The sequence below is a fragment of the Plutella xylostella genome, chromosome 25 (assembly GCF_932276165.1).
Source record: "Plutella xylostella chromosome 25, ilPluXylo3.1, whole genome shotgun sequence".
Taxonomy (NCBI): domain Eukaryota; kingdom Metazoa; phylum Arthropoda; class Insecta; order Lepidoptera; family Plutellidae; genus Plutella; species Plutella xylostella.
Window position 1 is genome coordinate 7,671,883 of NC_064005.1, and position 23,557 is coordinate 7,695,439.

At 40.9% G+C, this 23,557-nt stretch overlaps 2 protein-coding genes across 2 annotated transcripts in view; one reads left to right on the forward strand and one right to left on the reverse strand.

Annotated features, from left to right (window-relative positions):
- Nucleotides 1-7,070, reverse strand: part of LOC105391628 (zinc finger protein Xfin) — a 53,707-nt gene extending 46,637 nt beyond the window's left edge. The window contains exons 1-2 of the mRNA XM_048630183.1: nucleotides 6,693-7,070; nucleotides 4,721-4,950 (exon numbers count right to left, since the gene is read on the reverse strand). Of these exons, the coding sequence (XP_048486140.1) occupies nucleotides 4,721-4,950; nucleotides 6,693-6,775 (313 nt within the window). The 5' untranslated portion in view covers nucleotides 6,776-7,070. The remainder of the gene's footprint in view (nucleotides 1-4,720; nucleotides 4,951-6,692) is intronic.
- LOC105392802 (zinc finger protein 724) overlaps nucleotides 1-23,557 on the forward strand; it is a 56,460-nt gene that overhangs the window by 9,432 nt on the left and 23,471 nt on the right. The window lies entirely within an intron of this gene.

Here is a 23,557-nt window from a genome sequence, read left to right on the forward strand (position 1 = left end):
CACTTTTAATCAATTCAGTGTCTACACACTTAGACAAAGGCAAGTGCTGTATCGGTGCCTTTTTAGATCTGGCCAAGGCTTTCGATACGGTATCAATCAAAATTCTCATGAGAAAACTCGAAAACCTTGGAATAAGAGGCATACCACTAGACTGGTTTTTCAGTTACCTCACTGACCGGCGACAACTGGTTAAAATAGGAGGCACTTACAGTGACCCCTTACCTATAAAATATGGAGTTCCACAAGGAAGCATTCTAGGACCCACGCTCTTTATTATATACATAAATGATATTTCATCGGCCTTTCCTCCCTCATCAAATGCAGAAGTCATCTGCTATGCAGATGATACAGCCCTCATTTTTCACGATAATTCCTGGCAATCTGTCCACCTGCAGACTACTAACGGTCTATCACTTATATCAAAATGGCTATCTAGGAATTTATTAACGCTAAATTCAGATAAAACGAAATACCTCTGCTTTCACAAAACAGCCGCGTCCAAACCAGATTCTGACCTAAAAGTAAAAATCCATTCATGTAATCTCTCAGATAACTTATGCTCATGTGTCTCAATTGAAAGGACTTCCTCAATCAAGTACCTCGGCGTAATAATCGATGACAAATTAAACTTCCATAATCATCTACAATCACTAACGGGACGAGCAAGGAAGCTCATAAATATCATGCGTCTTTTGAGAAATGGAGCCACCCTGGAAACGTTAAAACTTGTTTATATAGCACTGTGTCAATCGGTGCTTAGTTATTGTATAAGCAGTTGGGGCGGCGCATGTAAAACAGCACTTATCTCTGTAGAAAGAGCTCAGCGCTCGATCTTAAAGGTTATGCTAAAAAAGCCAAGGCGTTTTCCAACAACAGAATTATACAATCTATGTAATGTTCTCACAATTCGCAAACTTTTTATTCTCAGAGTCATACTATCACAGCATCGTAAAACGTTAAACTCAATTAACTATGAAAACATGTTAACTCGTAGAGTATTTAGAGTAGAGCCAGCCACTACTAACACAGTTTTTGGTCAAAAATTCGCTAATTTCCTGCATCCATATATTTATTTAACAAAGCTATCAAAGAATGCGAACTACAACTCCTCACAGTGAAAGAAGCTAAATCCAAAACACAAAATTGGCTAAAAAGTATGGATTATAATGATACAGAAGCTATATTGTGCATAATTAAATAAACTCCCGTATTAACAATAAATTTTAACGCTAATAAGTTTATATTTATTTATTTTTGATTACGTAATTATATTTAATCACTATCATCATCATATTTATTTTACTTTTATATATTTACTTTATATGTATATCAATAATAGTATCTACATATATTTAATGTATATCAATACGAGTATATTCTTTAATGAATAAGCCACCTGTCAGACATTGGTAAATACTTTAGAATTAAACTCCCTTAACAGACTACTCACGATACAGGCCTGGCCTAGTGTGAGGGTCACTGACACACTCATAGGAAATACATCACCAATATTATTTTTGTATAAAGTTTTCTTTTTGTTAATTACTCGAATTTTTATTGTAATTCTTAAGTTTTTTATTTTCTTTTGAATACCATTTCATTTTTAAGTTAAGTACAAGTTAAAATTTTTTAAGTTCTTAAAAGTATAAATTGTTTAAGTTTTATGTTTTAGATGTTTAATGTTTTAAGTTTCTCAGCTTAGATTTTTTAGTTTAAGTATGGTGTCAATAAAGAATTTTTAATTTAATTTTAATTTTTTAATTTTCTTCGGACTCCGATCTCTGCTTGCTGTTTGACCGTGCATCTGTTGCTGGAACCTGTTTACTCTGGTATATTTGACGACCCTAGCGATCACCCGGACTCCGATTATTCACCTTTCTGTGTTCGACTTTGCTGCAGACTTGGAACCAGTTCCTTGCTGCTTGGGAGATGGCTTCAGCCTATAAATATATAGTTGGGACAGCATTAGCAGATAACTGCTAATGCTGTCCCAACTTTGCATTTACCAGGTAGGTAACTATGTTTTTTAGACTTACACAGTGTACTTATTTGATATTCACAATTCCCACTTGGGGGCCCTAACCCAGGCCAAGTAATAGAAATGTTTGCAGCATTATACAGGGTGTTGCATTAGAAACTTAGTTAATCACGTGACTTTTTATTATGGAGAATGTTTTTTTTTCGCGAATTTTTAAATTCTGATTTTTGTTATGGGCTTGGGTAAGTATACCATGCTGCAGATGTAGGTTTCGGCTTAGTATACATTTTTTGCAACATCCTGTATTACTCATTCATCATTGGATTTGGACCGATTTAAAGGATGAGGAAGGCCGAGGACCGAGTGTTGTGGCGCTCCTTGGGAGAGGCCTATGTCCAGCAGTGGATGATTATTGGCTGATGATGATGATGATGATTGGATTTTGGACTAAGTATATATTTTAAGTAGATGATCGAAGTTTGGCAAGCCCCAGCCAACATGTGAATTTACCATGGTAACTTAAACCTTTCAATTCGAGGTTTAAGTTATCATGGTAAATTCACATGTTGGCTGAGGCTTGCAAAACTCGAAATTTAGTGTATGATTATTTGATTCTTTTCTCAGTATAAATAATGTACTCTGCGATGACAGATGACAGAGAGAGAACGTGACATTCCATATAGAGACATAGAGCGTTTCATCAAATAACATAAATAAACCCTGAAGGCGCCGACACACTAGCGGACGCGGCTGTAAGCCACGACTGATAAGTAGTGTGCACGGTCTTTTGGGACAGTTCGTGCCAGATCGCACTTGGACGTCTGAAAGCTGAAGGTCAGTCCAAGGTTACGTCCACGACTTACGTCCGATAGTTTGACAGCGTAGTGTACATTCCTTACCTAGATACCTTTAAGTCGCGGCTGACAGTCGTGTGTCGGTACCTTTAGTCCAGTGTAATAAGGGTTTTGACAGATCCGGTGAAACCAAGGTGAGGTGAAACGGTCTATATGGCTATTTTTATTCTGACGTTTCATGAAATCACGAAACGAACGGGTTTCGTTGACCTTCGTTGCTGCAATCTGCCCTGTACTATGTATGATAAATATTCATCGATGGGCGTTCGTTAGTCCGGTCTGTACGCAGCTTTATATATTAAGAAAACCGGCCAAGTGCGACTCGGACTCGCTCACTGAGTGTTCCGTAACATACCACACATATGAGACCAGAAACAGCTTTTCCCCACATTCAGACTTTCGAAAACAAACACATCATCCAGTCATCCAGTACAGTATTCCCAAATGGATAACCATAGACTAGAATATTATAACTGGATAACTGGGATAACCAACACGTGTTTCAGTGCAAAAAACATTATGAAATACACAATGAAATACAAGTTACAGTCGAAGACTGCCCCCCTCTCCTCTAGGAATATTTTATCAAACACATTTGAATATAATGCTGAGCTAGGGAATACAAGCCGGATCCCGGTCATTTTCCAGTCCCGAAATTTTTGGGATTAGAATTTGCCAATCCCGGGTTTTTCGGGATTGACAAAAAAGGGTAAATTAGTATGTAAGGGTATTCTCGTAGCTTTGTTGTCATTAGTTAAATATCAAATGATTGTTTTCCACCCGTGTGACGTCACAGATGTGATAATTTATAAACAAATATGGCTGACACCGGCACCGTTTTCCCCTGGTTATGAAAAGTAGAACTTTTAAGTTACAGTTTTGCGATTTGCAAGGTCCAAAAAAATTATAGAGTATTTTGTTTGGTCTAATAGAGCAATTATTGATCATATTAGACCTACCTACTTTAAAAAAGAGTCAAGTAGCCTATTGTTTATCTTTTTTAAGAAGTATATTTTTGTTCAACTAAGTATGGTCTGACAAAGATAAATTGTAAATACTGTGTCTCCAATAAACCTAAAAACTTTGATTCGTTAGACGTGTTTTTGTTTGTGACTCAAATCCCGGGACTATCCCGGGATCCCGGGATTGTCTTCATCCAGTCCCGAAATCCCGGGATCCCAAATAAAGGCCGGGATTGTATTTCCTATGCTGAGCCCAACAAAATTATGGACTTTTTATTGGACTTCGACGAACCTGCTGTTCTGTATTCGACTCATATTGGACTTGAGTTTTCTACTATGCCATCAAAGAATATGTGCCGTTTACCGAACTGTGGTAAGTACTCTACCTAAATAACAATTTTATTTCTTTGGAATTTGGCTTTTACAATGAGCCGGCAAAACTAAGAACATAACCTGTCTGGTTCCTACTCAATCCCCCTTGTAGTAACTCAACTTAATAATTATCAGTCACTTTGTTCAATTTGTACATATTTAATTTCCTTGATTTTGTGTACTTTACAGATGTGTATGTTCCTAAATAAACATAACTAAAACAAACAAAAAATCTTTTCTGGTTCGATTAATGAAACTCTCTACCAATTCCCTAACCCTGCTAAGGACCCAATACGTTTTCAAAGATGGCTTGTACAATATTGGAGGAGATATTTTATTGTAGGATAATCATGATTTAATATTCCAATGCCGCCGTGTCTGTCACAGACATTTTAAAATATGTTACCAGACACGCAGTAAAAGGCTAACTGCAAATGCAATACCATGCCTCTATTTGCAAGGTAAGTTTAACAATTTTATTTTATTTTTTACAATTTTATTTAGATTAAGCCGGCACTTGGCCGGTATTTTTTTTCATACAGTACAGTACTTACCATGTGAGACATTCTTCCACATGTGCAGGGGAAACTCAGATAATTCCTCTTCATTGAGAGGTGCTCCAAGATTCAGTTTTGGTACTGCAAATTTTTTCAAACGATTTCTATTCCGGTTGAAATCTTTGTTTTCAAAATGGTTACCACACACAAAGCGAAGTTGGTTAAGCTTCTCAATTGGAATATCTACCAATTCTTTGTCACCAGCCACTCTTAACCATTCTTTGCATCTGAAAAATATGAAGAAGAATATATATTTAAATTTGAATACATATTTAATAACTAGTTAAATAATTTTTAATGTATTTAGGTTTTGAATACTATTTAGTACAGACATGAAAAATGCTACATTGGCCACCCCAGTGCAAACAATTTAATTATATGATCCATATACCTACGGGTGATATGTGAATGAAAAATACTTTACATATTATAGAGATTGTTTCAATGTGTCAATAAAGTAGGTATTATTTGATGAGTCTAAAGCCCCATCCATACGCTTGCTGTTTGTCACAAACACGGCAAACAGCAAACAAAGTCCCAAACACCAACCACAATCACCGAACACAAACAGCCATCCACATGCTCGGCGAACGCTCATAACATTCCGAACCGGCAAACACGGCGGACGACGAGCTATTATTGTGGGTTGACATATTTTTATTATATAAATTAAAGCAAGAGAAAGAAAAAAGGAAAATAAGAAGAAAGCAAAGACGATGGTGGGATAATAATAATAATAATTAAAAAAAAACTGACTTCTTTTTAATTAATATTTTATTTTATAGTTTTTAGTTTATTTGAAATAATTTTAATTAAAAGTAAGATGCAAATGATACCAAAAACTCCTACTAATCAATACGAATCATTCAAGCCTAAACACGAGGTAGTTGCTATATACCGTTGAGGAGTTCCCTTGACTGCCTTCCGTTTCCATCATCAGATCAGCTCAAGGTCACCATCATATTTTTTTGTTACAAGAACTATATTTATGTTTTTAATTTCATTAGAATCGGTTAATATGTGTCCAAAATGGAAATTCATACCCTGTTTTTACCCCTTTACCCACCCTTAGGGGTGAGATAAAATTCTGAAAAAAATGGGACCACCTGGGAGCTCAACCCAATACAAAAAAAAAAGAATTTTCAAAATCGGTTCATAAACGGCGGAGTAATCGGTGAACATACATTAAAAAAAATGCGCGCCAACGAAAAAGTGTAGTAAGTTGATACGTCCGCCTCCCGCAATGCTAGCGCGCATACTGATCGCTGCCAGACGTGTGGATACGTAGCGAACTGTTTGCCGAACATCCTTTGATCTGGCAAGAAAAACCGACACCGATGCCGAACACTGGCGAACACAAACACAAACAGGCAAACAACGACAAACACCCATCCACACGTCAGTGTTTGGTGTTTGCTGTTTGCCATTGTTCGCCGAGCGTGTGGATGGGGTATAAGGATCAAATCAAATCATCATAAGGGTAGTACTGCAGGGCGATCACGAAAATATAGAATCGAATGCAAGTGCGACTAGTGTCAACTTGACAGCACTTTCGAACACTTTTTATCTATAAAATTGACAGTTGTCGCACTCGCATTCGATTCTTTACGTTAGCTCTGTTTTTCGTGATCGCCCTGCTGGTCTACCAATTTAGTTACAAAAAGGCAAAAGTAACGTGGGTCACCCTCTCAACCGCTGGAGTGACCCCTTCAGGTAGCCGGTATTGGCTCGATGAAATAGCCGAAGCCAAGGTAGTTTATGGTGCTTCTTGGGAAGTGGCGGGTTTATTTCACCGGGACACCATGGCGGCGCTACCAACAAAATGTATAGAACTCTACGGAGAGATACTCACCTGGTGTGCGTTTGATTGCGCAACCAATCTATACATTTTGTTGGTAGCGGCGACTGGTTGCGCCGCCATGGTGTCCCGGTGAAATATAGCCCTAACACTGCGGTTATGATTACTTACCGTTTTTCATCCAGGGGAAACGAGGCGAAAAAATTTGATCCCGATTGTTTACAAATGGAACATCTTTTCGTTTGACGTCCCATTTTTAGGGAACCACAAAAATCCGCAAACCTCGAAACTCTTCAAAAGTCCCCAAAAACACTATCACAAAAGTCAACTTTTTTAAGCACTTATAACTACAGGCTCGACGCTTAACCGGAGGAACAGATGTTCAACTCGACGGAAATAACGGAGAAAGAGTATTTTAGAAAAGAGAAACACATAAACACCACGAAAACATGTTGCGTTTACAAAACAAACAGACGGCCATTTTGTTTTGTGATTGAAAATTTGACATTTGTTTTGTTACGTAAAGTTGGTATCTTGGTTTATGTTAACATTTTATATATTGGTAACGCTGTATAACGGAATTCCATACAAAAATATATCTTAGGGGGTTTCGACTGTTTCGACTTTTCGAGGGACTGGTGATACAAATTCTTCTGTTTTCTTCCAATCCCGGTAAACTTCTACTTAGTGATATTTTATCATGCGAGTGCTATTCCTCTAGTATCGTCGAGTTGAACATATTTTGTTCCTCCCTGCTAGCAAGTGCAGTCATTTGAGACAGGACTCTCCTCTCTACTGAATAGGTACTGACCAGAGTCATTAATCTTGGAACAAATTGTAAGGAACAAATTATTCGCTTAGTAGCGAAAGTTATACACAGATGGCGCTACTATCGTATTACCCAAACAAATTGAAAAGCAAGTAAATGATGTAACCTACGCTGTTAATCGTAAACATTACTTAAACTTGGATTATACTGTGGTCAGAGTATGCCATCATATACGTTTCTACTAATTTAGTAGATAAGCAATGATTCAATACTGGATAGAATACTGTTTAGGTAATAAATATCACCACGTTTAATCAATATAATAGATATATTTAAATTGTTTGTAATAAGTTTTTAGGATACAATAAAGAATAAAAAAATATAGAAATGACTATAATCGTTTGCAATAGAATCCAACAATCATGTAAACAAACCAAATTGTCACGATTAATCCGTAATCACATACTGGTGTCGCCACCTATCTTTTAATATATTTACTTTCATAATTTTCGCAAGGTTTCGATCCTAAAATCCTTTTCCCTATTTCCGCTTATGTCGTGCACCGCAACGCTACGTGTGGCAACACTGTCTGCGCCACCCACAGACAATCAGTTCCGAAAACGAATTCATGGCCGCCGTCGCGCTAAGTTATTCGCGATTGAACTTATTTTCAAAATAGACGATTGGCTAGTTGCTAAAGTCTTCCGCTTATTCTTTATTCGTGGTGAACCGCTAACCGAAGAATATCAGTGTGTGTGTTGAGTGCTGCAGTGCTTTGGATTGCTCTGATCTCTGATCGATCGAGCACGTGGCGCCAGGCGAGGGTCTGGAAGCCGGCCGCCTTTTCCTGGTCTCCTGAACTGCCTCCAGCGACCAGGTAGGTGCACGACACTTCATCAACCCTTTCCCTCGGTGAGACACCTTGCTGTAGTTTCTTTTATTTTTTTTCTATCGAAGGGACTCCGGCTTAGCGGCGTTACCATGTGGTCCTTCGAGCCGGATTACTATTTCCCCGCCCCTATTAGGTCACCTATTAGGAGAAAACCGCCCTTTTTAGCTTATTTCAAAGCCAAAAAGTGAACTTAAGCTAGTGCGCGACGCACTGCATAGGTTATTTACCTAACCGCTTTTTATCGACATACATTGTACGCTTTCCAAAAACGTAATAATCATATAATCATCTCGCTTCAAATACACATAAAGTATTATCCCGCTATTAGTAGTTAGGGCTACTGTACTTAAATAGGTCACGCATTTTTACGCTTGCTGCAATAATAGGCATAAGAAGGTAGACTCACATTCACTCGCCGCCGCGCCGGCGCGGCGCCATATTCAATCGCGTTATCAAGTTATCATTCCAATTGTACACCCACATTCCTGTGATTGTTTAATTTGTTTGTTTCATTTTATTTTCCGACTTCACGATGTCGAAAGCATCAAAACCGCATAATGAAAAAGATTCGGTGCAACATAATTATGAACTCGCGACACTGCAAGCAAAACGTAATGCTTTGTTCGAGTGTTTACAATACGCGTTTGATTTATCTACCGAAATAAATAAAGGGAACGAGGAGAGAGAAGCTTTTCTCGATGCGAGTATTAATGTAGATACAATTCGTTCAGATTTCCAAAAAGTGTTAGATCAGTACAACAGCTGTTTAATGTCCAATGACCCTACTGCCAAGCCAGATTATAAATCGCTAGTTTCTTTCGAACAGCTGTATTGTCGCGTAAAACGCTTGGTTGCGTCATGTACCGTAGTCACGAAAACTACCCAAAATAATGATTGTTTTCCACAAAAAAGTAAAATTAATTTACCGCCTATCGTGTTGATGAGCTTTAATGGTGACATTCGCCAATGGCCACTATTTTATGCCAATTTTAAATCTACTATTCACGACAATAAGTCCCTCTCAGATCATGAGAAACTTCATTATTTGCTAGGTAAATTAACAGGCAAGGCCCAGGCCGCTTGTGCGGGCACTACGCCCTCCGCTGAAAATTATAAAACGTTATTTGATACCCTAGTAAATAGGTATGAAGATAAGCGCACGTTAGCAGCTACCTATTTACAACAATTAATGGAATTCAAACCGCTGTCGTCGATTTCTGCGAGTAATTTGGATTTCTTTAATGACCGATTTGTTAACGCAGTACGCGCCCTAAAGAATCTAAAGTTAACAGACTTACAAGACTTCATATTTTTGCAAACTGCCTTAACTAAATTAGATCCTGATACCGTGCGTACTTTTGAGAATAGTAATAATAATCAGTCTGAAATTCCAACCTTTGATAAGCTCGTTGAGTTCTTGGATAATCAAACTAAAATATTACAGCGCGCACCGACCACTGCGGCCGCCGGTGGTGGCGCTGCATCAGCATCACGATCGGCTGTTCGCCCTAGATCTAATAACAAAAACCCGCCGCCTCACTACAATGCGTACGTTAGTACCGTCGACTCTAATTCCGCTCACAAGTGCTTATGTACAAACATTGTACATCATCATTTGTTCAAATGTCCCGAATTCCATAAAATGTCTCGTCACGAGCGTTTTCAAGCCGCGAAGAATTTAAATGGCTGTATAAATTGCCTAAGTACGAAGCATAAGATTGCTTCCTGTCAGTCCGCTTCGGGATGCCGAGTGTGTAAACAAAAACACCACTCGCTATTACATTTTAATCGAGAGTCGAATCCGTCACTCGCTTTACAGAACTTAACCACTGTGCCACCGCGCGCCGCGGTCATTGACTCGGTTGGTGGCGGCAGCGGCGGCGGTGCATCGCTTACGTCACAGCCAGCTGATGCGAAATCATCCGTTCCCGCGCAAGCGGACGTCGCGTTGTGTTCGACGTTCATTGCTGCTCCGCGTCCTTGCGTGCTTAATGCCGCTGCCGCTCAAAGTAGTACGCCGCAATGTAATACGCCTACTACTGTTTTGCTCGCTACCGCTATGGTAGCTACGTACGATAGTAAGGGTAATAAACAATTTGTAAGGGTTTTGCTGGATTCTGCATCGCAAAGTCACTTCATTACCAACGAATGTTGTGATCGTTTGGGGTTACGGCAGAATACCATTCAACGTACTACTGTGAGGGGCTTCGGGGGAACGGAGAGGGCATCCCACGGGACAGTAGACTTACAGTTTTTCTCGCGCTTTAATAATAACATAAAATACAAAATCAATTCTTTAGTTGTTGATAAGATTACTGACAACTTACCTACCGCTTATGTCGACTCCACCGCCCTGCCATATCTTAATAAAATAGCATTGGCAGACGACCATTTCTTTACGCCCAACAAAATCGATGTTTTGATTGGTGCTTCGCTGTTTCCGCATTTGATTCTTCCCGACGACGTGGTCTCCAGTGGACCATCGGGGCAGCTCGCTATTCATACAGTGCTAGGCTACGTACTCATGGGAGTCCTGCCTGCGCTCGCCGCCCGCCCAGCATGCGTGACGTCTTTTTTATTTAATTACCCGCTTCTGGGAACTGGAAGAAGTCCCCGGCTCGCCCGTTCAGCACCCCACGGATGTTGAATGTGAACATTTTTACCGCTCGACTACGGAACGTGACCCCGTGACCGGACGTTACACTGTAGCTCTCCCGTTTGATAAAGACGTGTTTTTACTTGGGGACTCCTATAACATTGCTCGCAAACGTTTTTTGTGTTTGGAGAAGATGCTCGAGGCTTCTCCCGAGCTTCGTGCCGCTTACGATGACGTCATTAAGGACTATATTTCCAAAGGTTATGTGGAGCCACTGACCGTTCCCCCGCAGGCAAGGGCGTACCCAGGATTTCAGCTAGGGAGGGGCAGCTCATACCTGTTTAATTTTGCGCAGAGTAGGTAACACGTTTTTAAATCCCACTTGGCAGGAAAATTTACGTTTATTTTATGCTCTAGCTCAGTGTTTTTCAACATTTTTCACGATGCGACCCCCCTGGTATAAAAAAATATTTCGCGACCCCCTTGACCCTTTCGATATCATAATATGTATGTGGGTACACTACATAATTCCGAATTACTTTTTTACGAATATGGAAATAACGATTTTTATAATTACGAATTTCAAAGTTCGAATAATTCACAATCCCGAATTTCAAGTTTCCGAATAATGAAAATCACGAATAGTTGATAAAACGAAATTTCAAACAACAGATTTATTAAAATGACGAAAGTCAAATTTCCGAATATTATAATTTCAATATTTCAAATGTACGATTTTGTATTATATCGAATTGTTAAAATTACGAACCCCGAAGTTTTAATATTCCGAAAATACAAATCCCCGAATGTAATTTAGTTGACAAGAAATAATTAGTTATCTATTATACCTACATGTATTTTTAATATCTAGCTCTTTCGAACCTGAGTGATACGAATGTGCGCGAATATTTTGCCGCTTCGAACCGAAACGCATCGTTTGTGCATATTGTTGTTAATGCCTAAAAAAAAGTGGTTGATATTTGAAGTCAGTTTGCCTGTGACAGGCGACGAAAATGCCGTACATTGATCCTGAAATGTTATTTTGCAGTTTTAGCGAATTTTCTTTACATATTTTATGCTACATTGTTATATTACATTCTTATCTTTGTTGTAAGCATAGTAATGTTTGCAAAACACAATGACTGTATCATAATATTTGTTCGACAAAACAGCTACGCACAAATATGCAGTTCAGGTTCAAATGCACAAAATTGCAGTAGTAGGGTCCCAGGCACGTGGAGGGTGTGCCGAATTATTATGTAGGGACCCGTTTGACAAAATAATTCATGTTAGCTTAACTCAAGCTAGCCAAGCAAAAGGTGGGAGATCCTGTTCCTCTTCAGTGTTCAGGACAGCAAAGTAAAGGCAATCCAAAGATGTGGAACAGGGGTCCTCCCTCTGGAATCTGATGTCCCTAATGCTCAACAGCTGGCCAGAAGCTGCCCTGCCCCTTTATCATTATTATTATTTTCAATAGGTATATACCGGAGGAGCGGTGGTAGCTCAGTCGGGTAAGCGCCCGCTTCTCACGCCAGAGATGCGGGTTCGAATCCCGGCGCTGACGTACCAATGAGTTCTTTGAATTTAAGTCCAATGTAGGTATACCATCGCTCCTACGGTGAAGGAAAACATCGTGAGAAAAAATGCATATATATCTAGATTTAGCACATCTAGATATGTGATCCCACCAACCCGCACCTGGACCAGCGTGGTGGGAAATGGTCCAAGCTTAGGAAGGTAGTTTAGACCTTGGGGATATGCACTAAAGTTCCACTCGAGAGAGCCAGGTGCAGGTACTTAAACCCCCACAGAGAATAGAATAGAAGTTTTCTGAATTATATTTTTGTTTTAATGATATAGTTGCAATAAATTGATTTAAGAAAGTGATTAAGTAATTCATATTTTCTGTTATTTATGTCAGTCAATGAAGTAAGTATCCTAAGTAAAATATAGTAATGCACAAATGTGGGTTAGTGGTGTTGAAACCCAGATATCACGAATGTGCTATGACTTTTCCGGGAATACGGAAAATGTACGTTTTTTTTGTTATTCCCTAGCACTTTTAGGCATATAAGGCGATAATATGAAATTGTTTTAAAAATATGGTAGAAAAAAAACTCAGGATCGAAAGGGCTAGGGGGGGGCAGCTGCCCCCCCCTGCCCCTACCTGGGTACGCCCATGCCCGCAGGCGTCATCGGACGATTTGTCCCCGAGCTATATAATCCCGCACCATGGTGTCCTCCGCGAGCACAAGTCCACCACGAAGCTGCGCCCCGTGTTAGATGCAAGTTGCAAGACTTCATCCGGTGTCTCGCTAAACGAGGTGCTGCACAGTGGGCCAAATTTACAAGGGGACTTGTTTAAAATTATTTTAAATTTTCGCCTACACGCTGTAGCGATGACCGCTGATTGCAAACAGATGTTTCTGCAGATTATGCTTCGCGAATCTGATAGACGCTATCAGAGAATTTTATATCGTTTTAATCCAAACGATCCTCTGGTTCTTTATCAATTTAATTGAGTATGTTTCGGTTTAAAGTCAAGTCCCTTCCACGCGCTCCGCACTGTGCAGCAGCTCGTCGACGATGACGGCGCCGAGTATCCCCGCGCGGCGGAGATCGTCCCGTCCTGCCTGTATATGGACGATATCGCCTTTTCTGTTGATACAGAACAGGAGGCGGTGGACGCAGCAAAACAGCTGATTCAAATGTTCAAGGGTGCCCAGTGGGATCTTGTTAAATGGAACAGTAATTCACAATACGCACTCAATGAGTTGCCCGCTTCGCACAAGATACCTACTGAGGTTGAATTCGACAAGGCTACAGAGCATAAAATATTAGGACTCGGTTGGTCTACTGATAATGACGACTTTTATTTTAAAATCGACCCTCCTGATTTGGACTCAGTGTGTACCAAACGCACCATAATGTCAACGATCGCCCGACTTTGGGACAGAATGGGTTTCGTCGCGCCAACTGTATTGGTAGCTAAGTTATTAATTAAGAAACTATGGCAGCTGAAGGTGGATTGGGACGAAGTCCCGCCCGACCAGGTAGTAAGGCTTTGGCGACAATTTCGTCGCGAACTGCCGGCGCTTAATGAGATAAAAATCCCTCGTTGTCTCAGATTCGCGTCGCGACTGGTTGCGAGGTGACCTTGGTAGGGTTCGCAGATGCTAGTGAGCAGGCGCAAGGCGGCGTAGTGTACGTGCACGTCGCTTCTCCGTCGGGTAATGTGGTCCGCCTTCTCTGCGCGAAGTCCAAGATAGCACCCACCCCGCCCCATACGATTGCTTGTATGGAGCTTTGCGCAGTTCTTTTACTGTCGAAATTATTACGCTCAGTACTTGAAACGTATAATTCCCGCATTCCAATTAGGGTCCGCGCCTACACAGATTCCAAGGTTGCGCTTTATTGGATAAAAAATTCGCCTCACCGTTGGCAAACATTTGTTGCCAACCGTGTTATTAAAATAAATGAAAATGTATCCGCTTGTTCGGGTCAACCGAACACTTACCTCAGCAATTCGTATTTCTTGCGAGTCGCGCACACGCGGCCGACTCAGTGCATCGCGGAACGTATTGCCGGGCGGCAACGGGTGCATTCATCATTATCATAGTTTTAACGTAATTAAGTATCATTGTGGAACTTGAATAAACTTCAATATATCATTTATCAGTGACTTTATCATTTATAAAATTATCATTAGTTATGTACGGACTTACAACCCGCACATAAAATGGTCCTTCGAGCGTGTGGACCTCGCGATCTGATCTCATCGTATGAGGTCTAAGAACAGTGTATCAATCAAACAGTTTATCAGTGAACAATAACGTTATCATTATCAGTGAACTATCAATATCAGTGACTAAGTGATCAAATCAACCTGTGAAAGGATTACCTATCATACCTAATCTTTGGACTAAGGATTGGGTAAGCAGCAGCTGCAGCAGCAGAAGCAGATCATATCAAAGTAAGATCATTCCATTACTTATCAATCATAGCAATCAATTTATCATTATCAAACAATCATGGAGAGCATAGTCATCAGGCAAAATGAGCTTATCAAAAGCTTCGTTCAGTTCAAGAGCAATTTCAAAAAAGATAGTTCATATCATAAAACAGCAGGCTACTTCGTGAAGAAGTTAGAGACCTTAGATGAACTCTGGGCAGAGTTCCAGCATAATCATTTGGAAATATGTGAGTATCAAGACATACAGAATCATCAGTATATCGTGGAAAACGTATACATCAAAACAGAAGAGCATTATCATTCTATCAAAAACTTAATCATGACGTATCAGCAACAGCAACTCTTGGCTCAGTCGCAGAGTCAGCAGGCGAAGCAGCCCGGTCAGCAGCAGCAATCAACCTCGTCGAACAAAGGTGAGGAAAATCAGGGCAAATCAGTATCAGAACAACGTATCAGCTCTCGAGGAGCATACAGCAGGTGTGACGAGATGCTACGAAAGCAGTCGGCAAACTTCACAGCATTTGAGCGAACAATGGCAAGTATCAACTTGGATTCTCTTTCTGATAAATGGGAATACGAAGACGCTCTTAAGTCTCTGCAATCAAGATGGGCAACTGTAGATAGTTTACATTGGGAGATTTATGGCGAGCAAAATGGTCAGAATCCAGAATACGAAGCAGCATTCAATCAATACGAAGAATCGTTTATCAAAATGAAGAGAGAGATCAATAAAAAATTATGGTCGGTATCATACAGAGATAAGTCTACCCCGCAGATGGAGATTCCTGAGTTCAGCGGTCAATTTAATCAGTGGGTATCATTCAAAGATTTATTCAACGAAGCTATACATATCAACCCATCACTGTCCAGTGCACAAAAAATGCAGTTTTTAAAGGCTAAGGTAAAGGGAGAAGCAGAAAGGCTCATCCAGCATCTCACTATCAGCTCCGACAATTATCAAGTATGCTGGGAAATTCTGAACAACCGCTATAACAATAAAAAACTTATTTTCACCTCCCACGCTAACACGCTGTTAGGATTTCAAAACATGCAGCAGCAATCATTAGGCCAGATAAAAAAGTTACATGATTTAACATTAGAATGTCTTCACGGGATAAAGAATTTGGAGGTCGACATCAGCACGTGGGACCCCATCCTAGTGCACATACTGTCCCAAAAATTGGATAACGTCACATATGGAGACTACATAGAGTCGTTAGATAACTCTCGTGAAATGCCAAAATTAAACGATTTTCTAAAATTTTTGGAAAGTAAGTTCACTATTCTGGAATCTTGTCGAAGAAAACATGACGTAATTCACTTTCCCACCGGTCAACCAAGGAAATGTTCACAAGAAATCAAATTACAACAATAATTCCCAAGGAAATTATCATAACAACACGTCGAAACCCTTCATGAAATCAATGACTGTGCAAGCTATCAAATGTCCGCTTTGTTCTCATGACCACGGTATATTTAGTTGCAGCAGTTTTCTAGAAATGTCGCCTGATATGAAGCTAAAAACAATAAATAGACTGCAATATTGCATAAATTGCTTGTATACTCATAATGGGAATCCGTGTTATTCGCAAAGAAGGTGTCGCAATTGTTCTGGTCAGCACAACACTTTATTGCACTCGGCTTGTGCAAAGACGGCGATAAGCCCGGCGGCGGCTAGTGGATCGCATTACAATCAACACAGGACTGTGCACCCCGGTAATAATCATCGCAATAAACATGCAAATATCAACTCTAATGTATCACTGGGAGAAACTAAGGAGATATTGTTAGCTACGACTTTGGTAAAAGTTACCTCAATTGACGGAACGCAGATCATAATGAGGGCTCTTATCGACCAGGGATCCCAAGTATCCCTTATTACGGAAAAAGCGGCGCAAACATTAGGTATCAAACGGCAGAAGTGCCAGGGACTCATCGTAGGAGTAGGAGCGAAAGAGAACAATAGCAAGGGGTTAATTTCAGTATCATGCTCATCAATCTACGAGGACTTTACATTTGACACGGATGTAATTATCATGAACAACCTTGTAAAGCATTTACCTAATCAAACATTTCAGAAGCCAGCATGGCCTTATCTAGAAAATATCAAGTTGGCGGATCCCGAGTTTAATGTAAGGCGGGAGATCGACATATTATTTGGAGCAGATATTTACTCCATGATCATGTTAGGAGGAATAATCAGGGGTGAAGATCAGTTTCAGCCAATTGTGCAACAGACTCGCCTCGGCTGGATTATTTGCGGCAGCATAGGAAAATCATTTCAATGCAACGTAGTTTTCAATCACGTGGAAGATATACAAAAATTTTGGGCTTTAGAAGAAGTTACAGAGCCATCAAGCATGACGTCAGAGGATCAAAAATGTGTTGATTTTTACATGTCAACTACCAGGAGGAGAAGCGATGGGAAATATGAAGTTAAACTTCCGATGGTAGATAATTTTAAAGAGAAATTAGGATCATCCAAACAAACGGCGACAGCACAGTTTTTAAACTTAGAGAAAAGGTTTAAGAGAGAGCAGCAGCTATCAAAATTATATAAAGAATTTATCAAAGAATATCAGACACTCGGACACATGGAACCGTGCACGAGCAATGCAGCCCCCGAATATTATCTCCCTCATCACGCTGTGCTGAGGTCGGAATCATTAACTTGTAAGTTAAGGGTCGTGTACAACGCTGGGAACAAAACATCAACGGGCCATAGCTTAAACGATTTAATGTACCGAGGACCTAATCTTCAGCAGGATTTGCAATCCTTGATACTAAGATGGCGCCAACATAAGTATGTATTCACTGCAGACATCGAGAAGATGTTTAGAGGTATCATCATTCAAGAAGAAGACAGAAGTTTACAGAAGATCATATGGAGAGATGATCCACAGCAGCCTCTCCAATCATATCAGCTCACACGAGTGACATATGGGGTCAAGGCCAGCCCATATCTTGCCATGATGACCCTAAGACAATTAGCAACCGATGAAAGGGAACAGTTCCCAGAAGCAGCATCAATTTTGGAGACAAACTTCTACACAGACGACCAAATCGAATCAGGCCAAATAGACCAATTACCGAAAAATTACATGACAAATCACGAGATCAAGGTAAAACAATCAAACGTCGTTCAAGTTAACATGGAGGAAAGTATCATCGAAAAATTAATACAAAGGTACAGCTGTATTAATAAAGTAATCAGAGTGATAGCATGGCTACTCAGAGCATTGAACCCACAAAGGAATTCGCTGCCGAGCTATCTCACATTACACGAGTTGCGGAAGGCTAACATACTCGTTATCAAACATGTGCAGCGGTCAGAATTCGAAGAGGATATAAATCACCTAATCAAGCACAATAAACTGCATCAGAAAAGCAAACTGCTAAATTTGAACCCTGTACTTGACGAAAACGGACTGTTACGTGTCGGAGGCAGATTAGAGAAATCAAACTTGAATGAAGAAATGAAGCACCCCTTAATCATACCACACAGCAGTCGGGTCACGGATCTATTGATCGACCAAGCTCATCATCTGACGTTCCATGGCGGAGCGCGACTTACCCTCTCAGCAATCAGAACAAAATACTGGATCATTGGCGGAAACCGTGCAGTAAAGAAACGCGTTCGAAACTGCATCACATGCAGAAAACAAAACAAGAAGATACGCCCCCAAATCATGGGTGACCTTCCAGAAGTAAGAGTCACCCCCGCACCGCCCTTTTATCACACGGGTGTTGACTACACTGGCTTCATAGATATCAAAGCAAATAAAGGCCGTGGTGTGAAAACTACGAAAGGTTATATAGCAATATTTGTCTGCATGGTGACGAAGGCCGTTCACCTGGAGCTGGTGTCGGACCTTAGCAGCTCAGCATTCCTAGCATGCCTCAAGAGAATGGCGGCTCGAAAGAAGGCCCCAAGGCATTTATACAGTGATCAAGGAACAAATTTTATTGGCGCCAGTCGAAAAATCAATGAAGAATACGTTGAATTACAGAAAATATTCAACGACAGCTTTTATAAAGAAATCAGCGAGTTAAACATAGAGTGGCACTTCAACGCCCCCTCGTGGCCCACGGCAGGAGGCTTGTGGGAACGAGCAGTGAGGAGCTTAAAATATCACATGAAAAGGGTCATCGGAGATCAAAAGCTGACTTTCGAGGAGCTCAGCACCATCTTAGCACAGCTCGAAGCATGTTTGAATGCCAGGCCTCTGTGTGCTTTGTCAGAAGATGTTGAGGACTTAGACGCCTTAACTCCAGCACACTTTCTGTACGGAGACGCAGGATTGACAGTTATTGAGACAGAGCAGGATGCCAGAACACGGTGGCATTTGATCAGAAAACTACATAATGACATATGGCAGCGTTGGAAAACGGAATATCTGACACAACTCTCAGCAAGAGCAAAATGGTTGAGACCACATGAGAACATAGAGATCGGCAGCCTTGTTCTTATTCAGGACGATATCATACCAGCTGGCAAATGGCCGCTAGGCAGAGTCATAGATGTGCATCCAGGCGCAGATGGCTATGTCAGAGTTGTAACTCTAAAAACAAAAAACGGCATCTTAAAAAGACCACTTACGAGGTTATCAATTTTACCACTTCAATCAAATCAAGATAGCATAAATCAAACAAATGATTCAGCAGAAAACACGGAGCAACCAAGACAAGATAAAAGACAATTAAGAAAAAGATCACCAACAACATTCTTATCAGTAGCCTTAGCGCTACTGTTCTTCATATCAATGATATCAGGTTACAACTGTGCCTACAATGTAACTACACTACCGCAAAATCAAACAATCTACTTTGACCCAATAACTCAGATGCAATTAGTACGGGATGACTGGACCCTAATTGTTTATTACGACTTATCATCATACTGGGAAGGAATCACAGCATTCGAAAACATTACAAGATACCTAAATCAAACATGTGCTAAAACAGAGCAAGACAATCACTGTAATATGATAATATCACAACTCATTCATGACTATAAAGAGCTACAATACTATAACCAGATTATGCTTAGTCGGAACTATAGCGCACGCGCCACGCGCCGCAGCCGGCGCGGGTACATTAATGCAGTGGGTTATGTTACAAACAGCCTGTTCGGGATACTCGACGACCATTTCGCGGAACAGTACAAGCGAGACATAGAAGAGATAAGAAACAATGAGAGTCATTTGATACGCTTGTGGAAGAATCAGACATCAGTAATTGAGACGGGCTACAACCTATTAAAGAAAACTAAAGAGATCATGGATAGTCAGCATAAAATCATTTATAAGCATCTGGAAAGCCTAGATAAAATTGCAAATAATGTACAGCTAAAAGTAACATCTTGGGTAATATTTCAAGAGTTCTCCTTAGCCTCTCTAACAGCTAGCAACCTATTACAAAACTTAAGAAGAATTCAATCAGATCTCCTTAACACTATAACTGACATTTATCATGGCCAAGTCAATATCCACCTACTAAATCCAGATCAGCTGCTCAAGGAGCTTAGCATAATTTCAAGTCAGTTGCCCAAAGACTTAACATTGCCTATAAATACTGTACAAGCAGATATACCAAAAATATACAAGTTGATGAAATGTAAAGCAAAAATGTTACAACAATATTTAATTATTGAAATAAAAATTCCCATATTAAGCAGAGACAGCTTTGAACTATACAAGCTGGTACCACTGCCTCATCAAACAAAGGAAACTATGTATCAGATCTCGCCTATATCAGAATACATTGCCATTAATTTTAGAAAAGATACATACTTGCCGATAAATAATGAAGAACTAAAAGAATGCCAATATCATGATCAGCGTTATTTTTGCAATTTGGACAATCCAATCTATCACCTGAGCTCCACCGAAAAATTCTGTAACTTACAGTCTGAAGCAGGGAAATGCAAAATCAGCAAATCAGTTTGTAAGAACCAGTGGATTAAGTTGTATGAGTCATCATCATATTTCTACTTTTGTTGCGATACGTATCATATAAGAATAATATGTGAAGATGCAGTCACGCCGCACCAGTTGAAAGGATCCGGTATCATCAGTCTGGGACAAAGATGCGAGATAAAAGGTGACGATTTTACTCTATTTGCCCATCAATCACACTCTAGCATGCTAAACACAGAAGCAAACGTGTATACGCCGAAAGTGTTGGAGATAAATCATATCGTTAATATTGCTCTACCGATAGAAGACTCGCCCGTCGATCGTTTGAACGAAACAGACTTAGACTGGAAAGGCAAGTTGCTCCAGTTAGATAAACAAATAGATGATATGAAGCATGGAGCTGACGCAGCAGACGTGGGGTTGTCCTCACATGACGTCCACCAGTACGCCGTGAGCTACCTGGCGGTGGCGGCAGCGGCGGCGGCGGGCGCGGTGCTGGCGTGGAGGCGCTGCCGACGCCGCACTCCCCGCGCCCCGCGCGCCCCGCTCTCCGATAGTGATAGTGCTAGTGTTAGTGCGCGAAAGTGTTATCAGGCCGAGCAGCCTAGTGTTAGTCCGTTATCAAAAAAGCTTAATGATAGTGTTAAAGATAGTGTTCGCTTTATAAATAAATCTGAACGTCAGATTCGGCAATTTAGAGACAGTAGCGAAAACATTAGCGATAGTTTAAACCGCAGTAAGCATATAAACATAGCCACTTCACCAATATTAACTAAAGTTCATTTTCATGTCTCTGACTCATCATAGATTTTTGTACTTTATATTTTATAAATTGAGTGTTATTTTAATCAATGTTATTTTTTGAGATCTTTATTTGATTTTACTTGGTGGCTTCTTTATCATTTTATTATTTTGTACATTTTAATAATTTCTTTATTTTTATGTACTTTCCCCGCCCGGGAGTATGTTCGGGTCAACCGAACACTTACCTCAGCAATTCGTATTTCTTGCGAGTCGCGCACACGCGGCCGACTCAGTGCATCGCGGAACGTATTGCCGGGCGGCAACGGGTGCATTCATCATTATCATAGTTTTAACGTAATTAAGTATCATTGTGGAACTTGAATAAACTTCAATATATCATTTATCAGTGACTTTATCATTTATAAAATTATCATTAGTTATGTACGGACTTACAACCCGCACACCGCTGAAAACTTTCATCACGTCGCGGGGACAGACAACCCGGCCGACTGCCTGTCGCGCGGCGTCGACCCCTCTAAACTGAAAGCCCATCCGCTGTGGTTTAACGGGCCGTCCTGGCTAGCATCGAATGCTTCACAGTGGCCTTCCTTTGATGAAGTTAACGATTCCACTTTAGACGTCGTTCCCGAGCAAAGGAACCTAGTTCACGCTGTTCTGACACCTGCTGACGAGTGTAGTATTTACCCCGCTGCTTCTCGTTCCTCGTCATGGACCAAACTCCTGCGAATAATCGTTTATATATGTAGGGTTTTAAAACTATTACCACGCCGCGAACCTACGTGTATTACCGCTACTGACTTGGAGTACGCAGAAACAAAATTGCTGCAAATACTCCAAAACAAACATTTTAAAGATGAGTTATTAAATATTAAAAATGACTTGCCTGTTTCCCCGGTGCTTAATAAATTAAGACCGTTTTTACACAACGACCTAATCCGAGTTGGCGGCCGACTCTCCAATTCCGATTTAGATTTCGATAATCAACACCCGATACTTCTGCCTCGTGATGATCACGCGGTTAACCTGATAATACAATATTATCACAAAAAATATTTGCACGCAGGGCCAGAGTTGCTCCTGTCATTACTTCGCCAGAAGTACTGGATTCTATCTGCTCGGCGCGTAGTGCGGAGGATAGTGCACCAATGCAATGTTTGCTTTCGCGCGCGCCCGCGTTTGACTTATCCGCTGATGGCTGACTTGCCCGACTGTCGCACGAAGCAAGTTACGAAGCCATTCACCCACACAGGTTGTGACTACGCAGGGCCTATCGCTTACACTCCTGTTCGTCGCCGTGGAGCTAAGGCTATGAAGGCCTATATTTGCGTCTTCACATGTCTTACCACTCGCGCACTACATATTGAGGTAGCGACTGACCTGAGCACCGCCAGTTTTTTGGCCGCTTTAAAGCGTTTCCTGTCCCGCCGAGGCCCGGTAAAGGTCATGCATTCTGATAGGGGAACTAATTTTGTCGGCGCTAATTCTTACTTACGCGACTTTTACAAATTTCTAAACAGCGACGAATTCAGTTGCAGTCTCAAGCAGGAGCTCACAGAAAACCGAATTGAATGGAAATTTAACTGCCCAGCCAGTCCACATTTCGGGGGGTGCTGGGAGAGCATGGTGAAGGTGGTAAAGAATCACCTATTTAAAGTGATTGGTCAACAGCTGCTTTCATATGAAGAGCTGGTTACTGTACTCGCTCAAATCGAGAGTGTACTCAATTCGCGGCCTCTTACTGTGCTCAGTGCGGACCCCGCTGAACCCGCCGCGCTGACGCCCAGCCATTTTCTTCACACCGCGCCTTTACTTTCGTTGCCCGCGGCTGAAGTGCATGACGACAACCTCAGCCTACTTCATAGGCACTCGTTGCTCGATAAACTCGTACAATCCTTTTGGAGGAGATGGAGAGTGGAATACTTACATGGCTTGCAGACTCGACAGAAATGGAATGTTCCATCCTCTGCTATTATACCTGGAACAGTTGTAGTTATCATAGATGATAACGCGCCTCCGCTTTCGTGGCCATTGGCGATTGTCGACAAAGTTCATCCTTCAAGGGATGGAGTAACGCGGGTAGTTACTGTAAGGACTGCTAGGGGCACATACGCTCGCCCGGTTGT